Source organism: Salvelinus fontinalis, chromosome 28, assembly GCF_029448725.1.
Source record: "Salvelinus fontinalis isolate EN_2023a chromosome 28, ASM2944872v1, whole genome shotgun sequence".
Taxonomy (NCBI): domain Eukaryota; kingdom Metazoa; phylum Chordata; class Actinopteri; order Salmoniformes; family Salmonidae; genus Salvelinus; species Salvelinus fontinalis.
Genome location: NC_074692.1, coordinates 3,599,038 through 3,615,469, shown reverse-complemented (window position 1 = coordinate 3,615,469; position 16,432 = coordinate 3,599,038). Strand labels below are relative to the sequence as shown.

The following is a 16,432-nucleotide window of genomic DNA, read 5'->3' as shown; positions in this document are numbered from 1 at the left end:
TCTGTTTGTCACCCTTCCCCGACTTAGAGCTAGTGCGGAGACAAGACAGAGAAGACTTGCTTTGTCTTTTGGAGAGCAAATGGATTTGATCAAATGAAATGTGATAATGCATTTGATCAAATCATTTGTTTTATTTGATTTATAGATTAGACTAGATGGGATTTGATTGCTCTTGTATGAACGGGCAATATTGTGTGCAATATCACGCCAATATCACGCCAATATCACGCCAGCAGCATACCACCCTGCATACCACTGCTGGTTTGCTTCTGAAGCTAAGCAGGGTTGGTCCTGGTCAGTCCCTGGATGGGAGACCAGATGCTGCTGGAAGTGGTGTTGGAGGGCCAGTAGGAGGCACTCTTTCCTCTGGTCTAAAAAAATATCCCAATGCCCCAGGGCAGTGATTGGGGACACTGCCCTGTGTAGGGTGCTGTCTTTCGGATGGGACGTTAAACGGGTGTCCTGACTCTCTGAGGTCATTAAAGATCCCATGGCACTTATCGTAAGAGTAGGGGTGTTAACCCCGGTGTCCTGGCTAAATTCCCAATCTGGCCCTCAAACCATCATGGTCACCTAATAATCCCCAGTTTACAATTGGCTCATTCATCCCCCTCCTCTCCCATGTAACTATTCCCCAGGTCGTTGCTGCAAATGAGAACGTGTTCTCAGTCAACTTACCTGGTAAAATAACGGTAAAATAAAACAAATAAACAATATATTACTCACACAGTAATAAAAAAAGAAGACCAAGCCGAAACATGTCTTCAATGGAAATGACTGGGGTTCAGAAAGGTGTCAATAGAGGGGACAAAAGGCATGAGTTGTGGGCTTTCAGAACCCTGAGTCCTTGGCTGCTGTGCAACACTTGTTTGACTGCTTATTTTAGGGTGGATTTTCTAGATAGACATCTAAGGGCATGGTTAGAAAGCCCAGGCAGTAAATGGATAGGTACCCAAATTAAATCTGCAGGGGATTCACTCAGTGATCCACTGATCCTGTCCTGTATGCTCCACTGAGCCCACACCATAGAGCTCTAACCAAGACCTCAGCCCCTTGATAATCCAGAAAATATTAATTTGCTATGATCAATGAATTGGCTCTGTCTGGGGCTGGTCTTATTGAGGAGACCTGACCCTCTCACTGCTATGCAATAAACTCTGTCAAGGCATGAGAAGATGAGGATAACAAAGATAACAACACACACAACACAACACAGCATACCCCTACACTGGCCCCTAGGCTTGGGTTCAATTAAGTTCACTAGCTACACAGGAATAATTGAATAATACTGTGTGTGTGTGTGTGTGTGTGTGTGTGTGTGTGTGTGTGTGTGTGTGTGTGTGTGTGTGTGTGTGTGTGTGTGTGTGTGTGTGTGTGTGTGTGTGTGTGTGTGTGTGTGTGTGTGTGTGTGTGTGTGTGTGTGTTTGTGGCATGCTGTGCCCTTGGCCAGGCCAAGGTTTTATTCGGGGCAAATAACTGCTGCCCGGAATCACACTTCCTAGTAGCCACCTGGTTCAAAGGCTCCATTCCAGGCAGCTCTTGCCCCGGTTTCCTTCCTGAATCATCCCTCCCCTTCTCACACCATACAGAGCTGCAAAACTAACGGAAAACTGAGTTACCTCATTGTTTATTTAAATAAAGCCCCTAACTCAACATAGGTTTCAGGCCTATAGGAGAGGTGACAAAACCTGCAACGATTCATGAGTGCTGGCTCAGAGTTTCTGAAAGGGAGAGGGAGAGAGGGAAGGAATCAACCACCTTAGTGGAAGTGTTACCTCGGGGGCGAGGTGAAATGAGACTGCTTAATGCAATATTTGTTGCCCTAGGTTGCCTGGGCGACCGCATTGTGAAGTAGATTGAGCGTAGCTGTGGCGTGATAGGGCCGCGCAACCTAATGCATAACCTGTTTGGTTGGAAGGGAGAGCTTGTTTGCTCCCTCTCTCGGCTTATGTGCTTATATGGAGAGCTGTTGGTCTTTGATGTTTACTGATAGTCATCATGGATAGGCGATGGCTCTGGGCTAGTGACCCCAGCTACCTATCATAGGATCCTTGTAGGGTTTTTGACACCAATGTTGATCTATCATGGAAATCTGTTAGGTTCCCTATGTTAGCAAATGGTCCTCTGGTGATTTGAGGGTTGCAAGAGCAGTAGTTATAAGACTCGTCATTACTGTAGGCCTAAGGAACAGAGCCCTTATTAGTGTCAGGATCTTAAAAACGTGACCCTGTTTGGTTGATATATATTCTTGTGACCCGGACGTTAGAGAGTGTCAACCAGACTAGTCCCTGCGTCTGCTGTGAAAACGTATTCATTCCAACAACGAGACTTGATATAACTCAATATGCAGATATAATATGTTCTGTCCAAAGACATTTGTCAAGAATCTAACTCCTTGGCTCGCACAAACGTTGTGTAACAAACTTTCATTCTGAAGCTGTGACTTCAAACGTTCTATTCGCTGTAAACAATGTAACTGTTGACCCAAATCAGCTACTTTGACCACTTTCCCAGGACTTTAGAAAAAAACGTAGACAGTGTGGCATCGTGGTCTCTGCTATTCAAATCTGACATCAGAACAGGATTTTCTTCTACCGATCAAACGTTACAGCTGTTTTGGTAACCACGTCAACTAGATTCATTAAACTAACTTCCCACTGTTGAATGTACTGTCATAGGAATCAAATCAAATTTGATTTGTTACATACGCCGAATACAACAGGTGTAGACCTTAACGTGAAGTGCTTACTTACAAGCCCCTAACCAACAATGCAGTTTTAAGAAAAATAAGAGTTAAGAATGTATTTACTAAATGAACTAAAGTAAAAATATAAAAGAGTAAAAAATAAAATAACAATAATGAGGCTATATACAGGGGGTACCAGTACCGAGTCAATGTGCGGGGGTACAGGTTAGTAATGAGGCTATATACAGGGGGTACCAGTACAGAGTCAATGTGCGGGGGTACAGGTTAGTCGAGATAATTGAGGTAATATGGACATGTAGGTAGGGGTCAAGTGACTATGCCTAGATAATGAACAGCGAGAAGCATCAGCGTAAAGACGGAGGGAGGGTCAAGGCAAATAGTTTGGGTGGCGATTTGATTAGCAGTCTTATGACTTGGGGGTGGAAGCTGTTAAGCAGAGAGAACAGTCTATGACTCGGGTGGTTGGAGTCTTCGGCAATTGTTAGGGCCTTCCTCTGACACCTCCTGGTATGGAGGTCCTGGATGGACAAAAGAGAAAAAAGACAAAGGAAAACAGAAAGCAACAATGCAAAAAACAGCAAAGACATCAAGGACAACAAAAATCATAATAGCAAGGCAGACTGAATATGTTTGAGTGCATGTATGGCACTACTTACCTGTGTGTCCGTGTATGTGCACATGAGTTCATTTGAATGAGAGTGTGTGTATACACATGTGTACAAACACCTGCACGGCATCAGCCTCAGGCAAACCGGCATTAGTTGTAAAAACACTGCCCCTCGGTGTCATTCAAACATACTTTTTTATTATGTTTTATTTTGACTTCATTTTTGTATAATTTTATCTTTGACCGTCATTCTGTCCCCCGCCCACCAACTCCACTCCCACTTGTCTCCAGTTCCACATCCCAACCCTCAGCTTCCCTCAGCCCCTCCCACCTATCTCTCCTGGCCACCCTCTTAGGATTTCTACGCACCATATATCTTTCAACTGTGCTGTGATGTTTAACATACAATTTCAATCTATCTAATCGAATAGAATCCACAGATTGTGAGTTGAAGATAAATACTTTTACCACGAGTATTAGTATATTATTCATTGACTGACCCGGTCTCTCCAGATCTCCCAACAGTACTATTTCTAGGGTCAATTTTAGATCAAAGTTCTGCATTATCAGCCATTCCTGAACCTGAGACCAGAAACAGGGTACCTGGGGGGAATACAAAAAAAAAAGGTTTATTGATTCTGTATCCTCACAACAAAATCTGTCATCAGCAAACGTAATGATCATGTTGGAGCCGTGCTTGGCCACGCAGTCATGGTTGAACAGGGAGTACAGGAGGGGTCTAAGCACGCACCCCCGTGTTGAGGATCAGCGTGGCAGATGTGTTGTTGCCTACCGTTACCACCTGGGGGCGGCCCGTCAGGAAGTCCAGGATCCAGTTGCAGAGGGAGGTGTTTAGTTCCAGGGTCCTTAGCTTAGTGATGAGCATTGAGGGCACTATGGTGATGAACGCTGAGCTGTAGTCAATGAACAGCATTCTCACCTAGGTGTTCCTTTTGTTCAGGTGGGAAAGGGCAATGTGGAATGCAATAGAGATTGCGTCATCTGTGGATCTGTTGGTGCTGTATGCGATTTGGAGTGGGTCCAGGGTTTCTGGGATGATGGTGTTGATGTGAGCCATTACCAGCCTTTCTAAGCACTTCATGGCTACAGATGAGTTCTACAGATCGGTAGTAATTTAGGCTGGTTGCCTTGGTGTTCTTGGGCACGGGGACTATGGTGGTCTGCTTGAAACATGTAGACTCGGTCAGGGACAGGTTGAAAATGTCAGTGAAGACACTTGCCAGTTGGTTAGCGTATGCTCTGAGTACACGTCCTGGTAATCCATCTGGCCCTGCGGCCTTGTGAATATTGACCTGTTTAAAGATCTTACACACATTGGCCACGGAGAGCATTATCACACAGTCGTTCGGCACAGCTGGTGCTCTCATGCATGCTTCAGTGTTGCTTCCCTGAAAGCCGCATAGAAGTTATTTAGCTAGTCTGGTAGGCTCGTGTCACTGGGCAGCTCGCGGCTGGTCTTCCCTTTGTAGTCCGTAATGGCCGGTGTAGTAGCATTCAATCTTAGTACCTGTATTGATGCTTTGCCTGTTTGACGGAGGGCATAGCGGATTTCTTATAAGCATCCTGGTAGAGTCCCGCTCCTTGAAAGCGACAGCTCTACCCTTTAGCTCAGTGCGGATGTTGCCTGTAATCCATGGCTTCTGGTTGGGGTATGTACGGTCACTCTGGGGACGACGTCATCGATGCACTTATTGATGAAGCCGGTGACTGATGCAGTATACTCCTCGGATGAATCCCGTAACATATTCCAGTCTCTGCTAGCAAAACAATCCTGTAGCTTAGGATCTGCGTCATCCGACCACTTCCGTATTGAGCGAGTCACTGGTACTTCCTGCTTTAGTTTTTGCTTGTAAGCAGGAATCAGGAGGATAGAGTAATCGCTGTTCTGATATACAGAAACTCTTTTCGGTCATAAGAGACGATGGCGGAAACATTATGTACAAAATAAGTTACAAACAACGCAAAAACAACACACAAAATAGCACAATTGGTTAGGAGCCCATAAAACGGCAGCCATCTCCTCCGGTGCCATCATATGTGTATGAACCTTCAGAAGTGTCAAATTATAGCACTGAGTGAGCACATTCTTAGCATCAGACAATGATGTTTGACACAAATCCGTTACTTGAACTACTTTCCCAACAACTTATACACAAACTTAGAGGGTATGACATCTTGATCTACTGTTCTATTCAAATATCATGCAATACACAACACTGTGTGTTTACACCAGCATAGGGTACATTGATGAGTTAGTTGCAGAATGATGTTGTGATGACGAGGATGATGGGGGCACCTAGAGAGTTGTAAGACAGATGACGAAGCATCATTCTGCAGGTGTGCTTGGAGCGGCTGTATGTGCTGTAGCTTTCCTATCCATCACTCCTGGCAGTCTGGCAGGTGTGCAGGCGCTGTCTTCACCTGCTCTTTTTCCATCTTCTTCTCTCTGTCTCTTGCTCATTCCCTTTCTTGGCTTCATCTGTATAAAGGCAGAGTTAGGAGACTCGATGTCCTCCTTCTCTGTCCCTCCTCACCCTCCCTCGCTCCTTCCATCCCTCCTTCCCTGGCCTTTAGCACTGGTACCGGGCCAGGTGGCAGCCACAGTTACATAAGCAGAGATGGTTCTGTGGTTGGCAGTGTCACAAGGCTCTGTCCCATGGGTTAATTAAGCTCTGCCGTTAGAGAGCTGCAGTATTTTCAGCTGTCGTCAAGGCTTTTCTGAATTCCCCCCAATCGCTAATTAAATTAGGGCCCTACCATATACACACACACACACACACAGATATACACTCAGTATACAAAACATTAAGGACACTTACTCTTTCCATGACATTGACTGACCAGGTGAATCCAGGTGAAAGCTATGATCTCTTATTGATGTCACTTGTTAAATCCTTTTCAATCAGCGTAGATGAAGGGGAGGAGACAGGTTAACCTTTCTGAACCACCCATCCCGGATAATTGTCATCAGCAACGCTGAATAACATAGCATAGCGCCACAGTCAAATAATATTACTAGAAAATATGATATTCATGAAATCACAAGTGCAATATTGCAAAACACAGCTTAGCCTTTTGTTAATCCACCTGTCGTCTCATATTTTGAAATTATGCTTTACAGAGAAAGCAATACAAGCGTTTGTGTAAGTTTATCGATCGCTCGGCAAAACATTAAGTACACTTAGCGTCAGGTAACTTGGTCACGAAAATCAGAAAAGCAATCAAATTAATCGTTTACCTTTGATGATCTTCGGATGTTTTCATTCACGAGACTCCCAGTTAGACAACAAATGTTCCTTTTGTTCCATAAAGATATTTTTATATCCAAATACCTCCGTTCGTTTCGTGCGTTATGCTGAGAAGTCCACAGGAAAAAGCGTTCACGACAACGCAGACAAAAATTCCAGATAATATCCATAATGTCCACAGAAACATGTCAAACGTTTTTTATAATCAATCCTCAGGTTGTTTTTCAAATATCTATTCGATAATATATCAACCGGGAGTGTTGGTTTTTCACTAGGACCGGGAGTAACAATGGCTGCCTTTCTCTCGGATGCATAAGGATGCATAAGAACAGAGAGGTTTCAAAAACAGAGGCACTTCCTGATTGGATTTTCCTCAGGTTTTAGCCTGCAATATCGGTTATGTTAAACTCACAGACAAAATTTTGACAGTTTTGGAAACTTTAGAGTGTTTTCTATCCTAATCTGACAATTATATGCATATTCTAGTTTCGGGGGCTGAGAAATAGGCAGTTTCAAATGGGTACGTTTTTTTGCCAAAAACGAAGATACTGCCCCCTAGCCTTTTAAAGAAGGATGTTTAAGCCTTGAGAAAGTTCAGACATGGTATGTGTGCCATGCAGAGGGTGAATGGGCAAGACACAAGATTTAAGTGCCTTTGAACGGGGTATGGTATTGGTGCCAGGTGCACTGGTTTGTGTAAAGAACTGCAACGCTGCTGGGTTTGTCACGCTCAACTGTTTCCCGTGTGTATCAAGAATGGTCCACCACCCAAAGGACATCCAGCCAACTTGACACAACTGTGGGAAAATTGGAGTTGTCATAGGCCAGTATGCCTGTGCAACGCTTTCAACACCTTGTAGAGCCCATGCCCCGACAAATTGAGGCTGTTCTGAGGGCAAAATGGGCGGGTACAACTCAATTTTAGGAAAGTGTCCTTAATGTTTTGTACAGTCAGTGTATATACACGCACACACACACACATTCACACACATTCACAAACACACACACAGTGTGGACTGCAGTGCCTTTCGGTAGGACACACACACAGGTTCCTGGACGAGTACCCAGGAAGTATTTGTCACTTGTTGTTGTTATTTATTTTGGTCCTACCTGCCTTTGCGCATTGTGATGTAACAGGTCTACAGGAGGGGGGAGGGATAGGACTAGTGCAACTCGGGGTGTCATAAACAAAAATGCACACCCTTTCCCCTCCCCTTGTACTGTAAAAAAAAGATTGCACACCCTCTCCCCTCATGGAGGGAACTAAAAATAATGTATATAACGTATATATATAATGTATATAATAACCACGAACACAAATAATTGTAGCGACTCTGTGTTCATAGACGTGGATATCGACTTTGCCACTGGAGCATGCTTTTTTGGCACAGTCGATGCCACGCAGGGCTACGGGCCAGGAGGTTGAGGGTTCGCCGGCCACCACGGACGAGCTTACTCTCCCGACATGTTTCATTACACTACGATCAGAGCTGGTTGCAGACAATGTTGATGCTATCTTTATATCAACAGGTGTCTGTGCCGGTGCACAGCACAACCAATAGGCAAAGCATACCGACTTCAGGCGCTTCAACATCCCGGTTTGCAGTATAGGCTATACTTAGGCTATGTTGAAGCATTAGGTATAAGTGGGCGAGGTATAGCCGCTAGAGGAGGAAGCAGAGTGTGCATTAAGCTTTCCGTGATAACTGGACCAGCTAGGAGCATATGTGGCCACATTATTATAGGACGACTTGGGAGAATGATCTGATCCGCAACAGATCTTAGTATCAGAACTTAAAATACAGCCTGAAAGGCCTGTTGCTGTGCCTTTCTACACGTTATAAACTGACGAGAGTAGATCCACAACTGATTCAAATCGCAGGGCTTTTTCCGCCGTTATTCAAATGACATTTTCACTTCAGTTTACAGCCTAGAGTATCATTTTTATTGCTCACTTGGAAACATGAATGCAATTATTCATTGCATTGTGGTGTTGTAGGCTTGTCTGGGTAGGATACATCTATTGTCCCTAAACAATATCAATAGGGGAGCTTTTTGAGCTGTGGTGTCTGGCTTCACGGTTTTATTTATGCGCAATGACGCACCTTGTTGCAGCTTTTAATGATTTTATGTGTGGTATGATTGCTACTTAGCTTATTGCAGATGCTGACATACAATCCACCCACCACCATTGTCACTATGAATGGTGAATAGAGGGCAGGAAAGAAAGTTAGACTGGTCGACTATATTTACCTGTGGTATAGTTAGTGCACGGAAAAGCGTAGTGCATAAGGGAAGTACCAAAACACCTTGATATAGGGTAAGCGCATGCAAGCAGATGAGGACATGTGGCTAGGATGGAATAAATGATATAGTAAAACCTTCAAAATGGAGAATGTAAACCAGGGAAAAAATTCACTTCAATAAAAAACACAAGTCTCCCCAAACCCCAAAAAGTTAGAAAACCCACCCTTATTTTGGACCACCCCACCCACCCCAGTAAATGTCGAACTGTTCCTAATACTAGCTGTCTGAGCTCAGACCGCGGAGGGAAAGTGTAAAAGGGAATGTGTAAGTGTTTTTGTGCCATTGTTATTTTGCATGAACTGTATTAGTGTGTGTGAGATTGAGGGGGCTGGATGTTGTGTAGTAAAGAGCATAGTGTACAGGCAAATGTTATGCATTATTCGTTTTGGTGTGTGTTTGTTTGTGTGCATTAGTGTATGTCTGTGGGCCTTTCAGCTGACTCCCCTCTCTGTGTCTCTCTCTCTCTCTCTCTCTCTCTCTCTCTCTCTCTCTGTGTCCCTCTATATCGCTCTGTCTCTCTCTGTGTTGTAGATCTGTTTCCTGGTGTCGGCGTTCCGTGGTCGTGTCTTCTCCGAGGACAGCTGTGCTGTTCTGGGCCTCTCCTCCCACTACTTCCACCTCAGCCAGTTCAGCTGGATGCTCATCCAGGTAAGGCCTGCTGCTGACCCCTGGGCCTGTATGTATCAAGCTTCTTCGAGTCAGAGTGCTGATCTAGGATCAGGTCCCACTTGTACATTGAGTCGTGTTCCTTCTGATCTATATAAAAGGCAAAACTGATCCTAAATCAGCACTCCTTTTCTAAAACATGTCGTACATACTCTAACCCTAAACTAACCAGGACAATATTGGTCTCATTACATTTCCAAATATGCTCCATCTGTGAGTCCAATCATAGTCATATGAATACAAAAGCGCATTAAGTGATGCTGTTTCCGTTATTTTCTTGATTTTTTTTGTTTGATACACTACATATTAGATTATTTTTTGTTCCACTGAAGGCCTGAGTCCTATAGTCAAGGTTCGCCACTGAGATCATTTATGTGTTTTCAAAACCCACTAGATAGAATTTCTATTGAACGATCAGCCTCATTTAAGGTCAGATGCAACCAGTTGACAGGTGGTTTGTCTAAAGAAGTGTAGACCTGAACAATGGCACAGAGCAGGCACTGAAAGACTGGCATACTGTTCTCCGGGCCATCTGTACACCTGCGCCAACCTGTTGAAAGCTGTTCTGATAGTCCTATGCTGCCTTGGCACACACGTTGGCACGCAAGGCCCATGTATGCCCATTTCCGCTTGTGTGGACAATGAGGGTCATTCAGTCAGGGTGCTCTCCCTCTCTCTCTCTCTCTCTCTCGTGCGATAGTCGGCGTTGAGTGGCAGCATTTCTGTCATCAAAGACCAATTGTGGACGCTAGAATTGATATACTGCACCTCTCATGCTCATATCCTTTGCGCTGCCATTTGTTATTTGTCAACTCTTCCTGAATTTAATTGCGGGGCACTTCTTGAAATGATAAGTCGTTAGATCAGATTTGAGGCTTTGAAAGGGAAATTGGTTTGTATCTTTCCATAGATAGTTTGATTTCATTAATACAATTACAGTTCTACCATGTCAAATAGGATTTTTGTGACTCTCTCACTTGGCAGAAATAGATGTCCATTCTTTCCTTTGTTCTTTACCTGACACGTGCGTTTTTATGTCATGTGTGGCAAAATCCCAGATTAGCATGTATTTTGTGTATTTGTGCTGGTACTTGTGTGATAAGATTGGGGTTCCAAGTTCCCCTAGCCCCCCCCCCCCCCCACCCCTCCCAACCCCCACATTAACACACCTCCTTCTGACCCTCTTCCATTCTCACGTAACTGCTTCGAAACACACACACACACACACACACACACACACACACACACACACACACACACACACACACACACACACACACACACACACACACACACACACACACACACACACACACACACTCAGCTCTACAAACGATCACATGTAGGCTTCAAATGGTTCATATTTGATATTTAAGCTTAAATTAAACCCAGAGATGGTGTATAGATGACCTGTGACCTATTTGCAGGGACAGGAATGCTCTGAGCATGGCCTAGTTAATTACACATGGTCAACACAAGCTGATATACCATACCTCGGAGTCTTACCCCAAATGACTTGCAATAACAGGCTGTTATCTTCACCTGCTGCGCTCCACCTCTGTTCTTTGTGACGCGGAGGAAAGCTTTAGTTGTTTATGTACTGGGTGTAATCTGTCTCGGGCACCTAAGTCATTTTTCGGAAAAATAAAAGATTAGTGCATTTAATTAGCTAATGGAGTTTAGCTTTGGAGTCTGACAGGGACATACAGTAGTAGCCGTGCGGTACGCGTAACTCCATTATTTATGTTTCTTAAGCCTGATTGAAATACTTTCCAGATGACCTGGGAGATGTTTGAATGAATAAAGTTTGACTCTGAGATTTCTTCGTAAGTCAATAGGAAACAGTGCAGTTTGGACTGGCTCGCAGCTAAATGTTTGCAGAACGCTGGCAGCCTGGCGTGATGGAAACACGTGGTATTAGTTGACCTGATTTGGTGGTGGAAAAGGTCAACTGCAATACACACTGGAAAGTGTTCACACAGCCGTAGGAAGACACTGCGTTGGTGTGTGATGGTGCCTCTGGCACCCCAATGGTGGAACAAACTCCCTCACGACGCCAGGACAGCGGAGTCAATCACCACCTTCCGGAGACACCTGAAACCCCACCTCTTCAAGGAATACCTAGGATAGGATAAAGCAATCCTTCTGCCCCCCCCCCCCCCTTAAAAGATTTAGATGCACTATTGTAAAGTGGTTGTTCCACTGGATGTCATTAGGTGAATGCACCAATTTGTAAGTCGCTCTGGATAAGAGCGTCTGCTAAATGACTTAAATGTAAATGTAAAATGTTATGTGTTTTCCCCTGACCTGGAGTCAGTCAGTCAAATTGACAAAGTAACATAGTTCTCTCTCTCCGTCTCTCTCTCTCTCTCTGACCTGGAGTCAGTCAGTCAAATTGACAATGTAACATATTTCTCTCTCTCCGTCTCTCTCTCTCTCTCTGACCTGGAGTCAGTCAGTCAAATTGACAAAGTAACATATTTCTCTCTCTCCGTCTCTCTCTCTCTCTCTGTCATGTCTTTTTTTGCATCTCTTTCCCTTTAAAACCACCAAGATTGGTTTCACTTCTCTCTTTCTGCGGTCGTAGCTCATGAGAATATCGCTGACATCCCCGGCTTCATCGACATCCCTACTCTCTTCCCTATACTCCATAATATTGATCGGATGGGGTATCCACCCACTACCCTCCCTCTTCTTGAGTCGTCAGGTATCAGCTTTTTGCTAAGTGGCGTACGCGCGGACGCCAGCCAGGGGGAGGCTTTCACAGACCATCCATGTTGCACTAAATCAGCAGTAAAGGTTCAAAGCAGCCATTTTTATCTCAATATCAAATCATTTCTGGGTAACAATTAAGTACCTTACTTACAAGAAACAAAAATAGCTTCTTAGCAAAAGCAATTTCTCAAGCAAGAATTTTGCTCGGACAGTCTGGGAGTAGGGAGGGGAAAACTGGGGAGGGGAAAACTGAAAACGAACTCTTATTTGCAGAGAGGTTTGGAACTCTCTTTCTTATTGGTCTATTAACTAATTCACCTACTGATGTCACCAGGCAGGCCAAAACGTCATCCTACCAAAACAAGCTGAAATTTCAGGCGGTCTTTTCAAACAGCTTACACTAAAAGGGGATTCTCATCATTTTCAAAATGTCACAATATTACTCCAACCTCATAGTGTGGAAATATATATAAAACACAGGACAATTACATTTTGGATTGCAATGGCCCAGTTGAGCGGTGCAATGGGGGAATACAGGCTGGCCCAGAGCCAAAACATAACAGTGCCTAATTGAATCAGCCAGTCTACGAGCCCTTACGGTGAGCATCTTGGATACAGAGGCCCGGCTAGGACTGTCTTACCAAAGGGCTCCACAACATTATGTAACGGCAAGCCAATACTTGCCAAAGCCTCTTCGGCCTATCCAGAGCCAGGGATAGTGCTGAAGGAAACAGCACAAAACCCAACTCATAATTTGTTTATTCACACACCCAGCTATCACTGATCAAATCAAATCAAAGTTTATTTGTCACGTGCGCTGAATACAACAGGTGTAGTAGACCTTACAGTGAAATGCTTACTTATAGGCTCTAACCAATAGTGCAAAAAAGGTATTAGTTGATCAATAGGTAGGTAAAGAAATAAAACAACAGTAAAAAGACAGGCTATATACAGTAGCGAGGCTATAAAAGTAGTGAGGCTACATACAGACACCGGTTAGTCAGGCTGATTGAGGTAGTATGTACATGTAGATATGGTTAAAGTGACTATGCATATATGATGAACAGAGAGTATCAGTAGCGTAAAAGAAGGGTTGGCGAGTGGTGGGTGGGACACAATGCAAATAGCCCGGTTAGCCACTGTGCGGGAGCACTGGTTGGTCGGTCTAATTGAGGAAGTATGTACATGGAGCTCAATCAAAGTGTCACTCCATTAGCAGCTCAATATGATGCATTACACAATAGTTTCTCTCTCCCTCTCTCTCGTGCTCTTTCTCTCTTACTCTCGTGCTCTCTGCTGCTGATGATGATGCAACACTCGGAGTAGGAGACTGATCATGGAAGCAGAGGGTTTTGTGTGACTTGCATTTGATCCCACACCCACCCATTCACCGATAACTTTTCAGCTCATGAATGCAATGGAATCAAATGTGCAATGTTCTGTTCTCCGTTTATTATGCGATCCTTTCTTGTACAGAAAAAGATGAGGACCTGGCTGTGGATAGGCCTTTTACGGGTATTATCACAATCTAGAGTTATGGAGTGTATTTAGTGTAATCCTCTCTAGGACAAGGTGTACAGCATCTAATACCGAGGGAGATAATCCAAGCCTGCTACTCCGCTCGATTACAAAGCAAACAGTAGTGAGCCATGTGGTTCCTGAACAATCCTTTGGCTCTTCGGCTGGAGATTCTTCCTCCCTTCTGGCTGATAACCCCTCACTAACCCCCTTTTGCTCTCTATCCTCCTCGAATCCCCTCTCCTCCCCACTCCACTTCTCCCAAACCTTCCCCTCCCCCCTACTCCTCAACCTCTCATCACCCTCTGCACCTCCCCTCCCCCTGCCCCCTCCCCCCCCTCTCCTCTTTCCCACCCCTCCCTTTCGCCCCTCCCTTCCCCTCCACCTCCCCTTCCCTCCACTCTCCCAGGCAGTGAACTTTTGGCAGGTGTTGGTGATGAACGACGAGCACACGGAGCGGCGTTACCTGGTCTACTTACTGCTGGGCTGGGGACTTCCTGCTCTGGTCATTATCATCCTGGTCATCGTGCTGCTGGGGGGCTTCGGCTGGACCATACACAGTGTTTACGGCCTGGTGCACGGGGATGTGTGAGTGAAGGAAACACACACTTCAAGTACAGGAGCACAAAGGAGTACACACACACATCAGAGCAAACACACTTGGTGAGAGTGAATAGGAAAATACTCACATGCTTACTTTGTACAACACAAACACAAATATGCTTACGCATTCATACAAAGTAGATAACACGAACAAACACACACACACACACACACACACACGCTTATTCATAGTCGGATGAGGGATGTGTGAGTAGCACATCTATTATACACCTATGCGTGCCCAGTTGCAACGACCTGAGTTGCAGACGCTGTACTTTGTGGACATGGTCCGAGGTCCAGTCCAGTCCAGGTGTGTCCAAATTACTTTTAAGGCTATGGTCAACACCCAGGTCTATGGTTAGAACAAGCTAGTGTCGTCAGCAGGTTCAAAGGTGGATCTACTGAATGGATCATAAAATGAACGATTCTCTCTTTACATTGGAGGTGGAGGGAGGCTGTCCCTCCGCTAGTTTCCGAGGTGGAGAGGTAAGGCTTTAAATAACCCACACGGTACTATTTATACACCTCCAGGAGCTGTGCTGGTGAGGTCATCCTCTCAAACTGCACACACAGGTCCTTACACAGACTTACCCTCCCTAAGATTCTGTCTGTGTGTGTGTCTTAGCATGAAGGGAGGTTTCTTGCGATTAAAATTAGCCTGTGGTCATGGGTAGGTGTGTCTCTTTTCGTGTTTTTGTGAGTGAGGTAGACAGAGGTCTATTTAGTCTTCTGGGCGTTAGCCCCTATTTCATCAGGGCCTGAAGAGTCACCCATCACACGGTCAACACAGGACCTCACCTAGCTGGGTTCCTCTCTGTTCAGGTGGACATTGGTTTCACCCACAACCACTGGCGTCAGTAGAGGGATGTTTTTCTCTCTCACACACATACGTGATGTATTATGTTGACGCGGTGTTTACGCTCTAGTCTTATCAGCTCCCTTCGCATCATAAATAGGTCAAATGGGAGTATGTCAATTCGCTAAGACGAAGCGTATTTCTTTGTGTTCATATTGGTCATATTGGTGAGTGCATGAGCTCTCATGACAGAAATGTGAGACTTGACATTTTAAGACCTCTCTTCTCACGTTAGCCAGGCAACACAGCCACATGGCTACTCGCTTTGTCAGATAGATGTTTGCTCTCCCAGGGAGCCTCTTCTTTCATGCGACAGAGCTAATTATTGGCAAAGCTCTGTTGTCTCAAGCTGGAGTGGCGGCATTAGAATGCCTCTTGACTGACCAGAGGCTTGAAAGGTAATCCCACAGCAAACAGTCTGGGTCTGTCTGTTTGTCTGTCTGTCTGTCACTCGAGAGGCAGGCAGGCATGGTGGGATTGTGGGTAGGTCTGAAGTCTGCCCTCTCTCACTGCCCTCCTTGTCTTCTATTGGTCTGCTGGGCTGTGGTCCGATGGTGGGGTTGAGTGGTGGGGGTGGTGGTGGGTGTTACCCTCTGTTTGGCAAGGAGGGGCAGAACATTGACCCTGAGTCAACAGAGGATGAGGAGGAAGGAATGAGAGAGGAGAGCTTTTTTAGAAGTGTTGGAATGAAAAGATAGACATAGTTCTATATTATTATTACAGTATATTTATTATGTATCACATTTATTATGTGATTTGTAGGTAAAGGTAAAAGATGTTAAAAAGGGGAAGTAATATAATAAATATAATAATAATATAGAACGTTGTGTATATTATTATATAACATAAATTATATATTCAGAGAGGTAAATAGAGGGAGGGAGAGAATAAGTGTTTTTGCCAGATGGTAAGTGTGGATTGTGTAAGAGCAGTGCAGGGGGTGAAGTGTGGATTGTGTAAGAGCAGTGCAGGGGGTGAAGTGTGGAGGGTCTAAGAGCAGTGCAGGGGGTGAAGTGTGGAGGGTCTAAGAGCAGTGCAGGGGTTGAAGTGTGAAGGGTCTAAGAGCAGTGCAGAGGTTGAAGTGTGGATTGTGTAAGAGCAGTGCAGGGGTTGAAGTGTGGATTGTGTGAGAGCAGTGCAGGGGGTGAAGTGTGGAGGGTCTAAGAGCAGTGCAGGGGGTGAAG

At 44.8% G+C, this 16,432-nt stretch overlaps 1 protein-coding gene across 2 annotated transcripts in view; it reads left to right on the top strand.

Moving 5' to 3' along the window:
• The window catches only part of adgrv1 (adhesion G protein-coupled receptor V1), a 197,971-nt gene that overhangs the window by 143,838 nt on the left and 37,701 nt on the right, over positions 1–16,432 (top strand). For both annotated transcript variants that reach the window (XM_055886148.1, XM_055886147.1), the window contains 2 exons: positions 9,422–9,538; positions 14,199–14,377. In XM_055886148.1, coding sequence (XP_055742123.1) covers positions 9,422–9,538; positions 14,199–14,377 — 296 coding nt within the window. The remainder of the gene's footprint in view (positions 1–9,421; positions 9,539–14,198; positions 14,378–16,432) is intronic.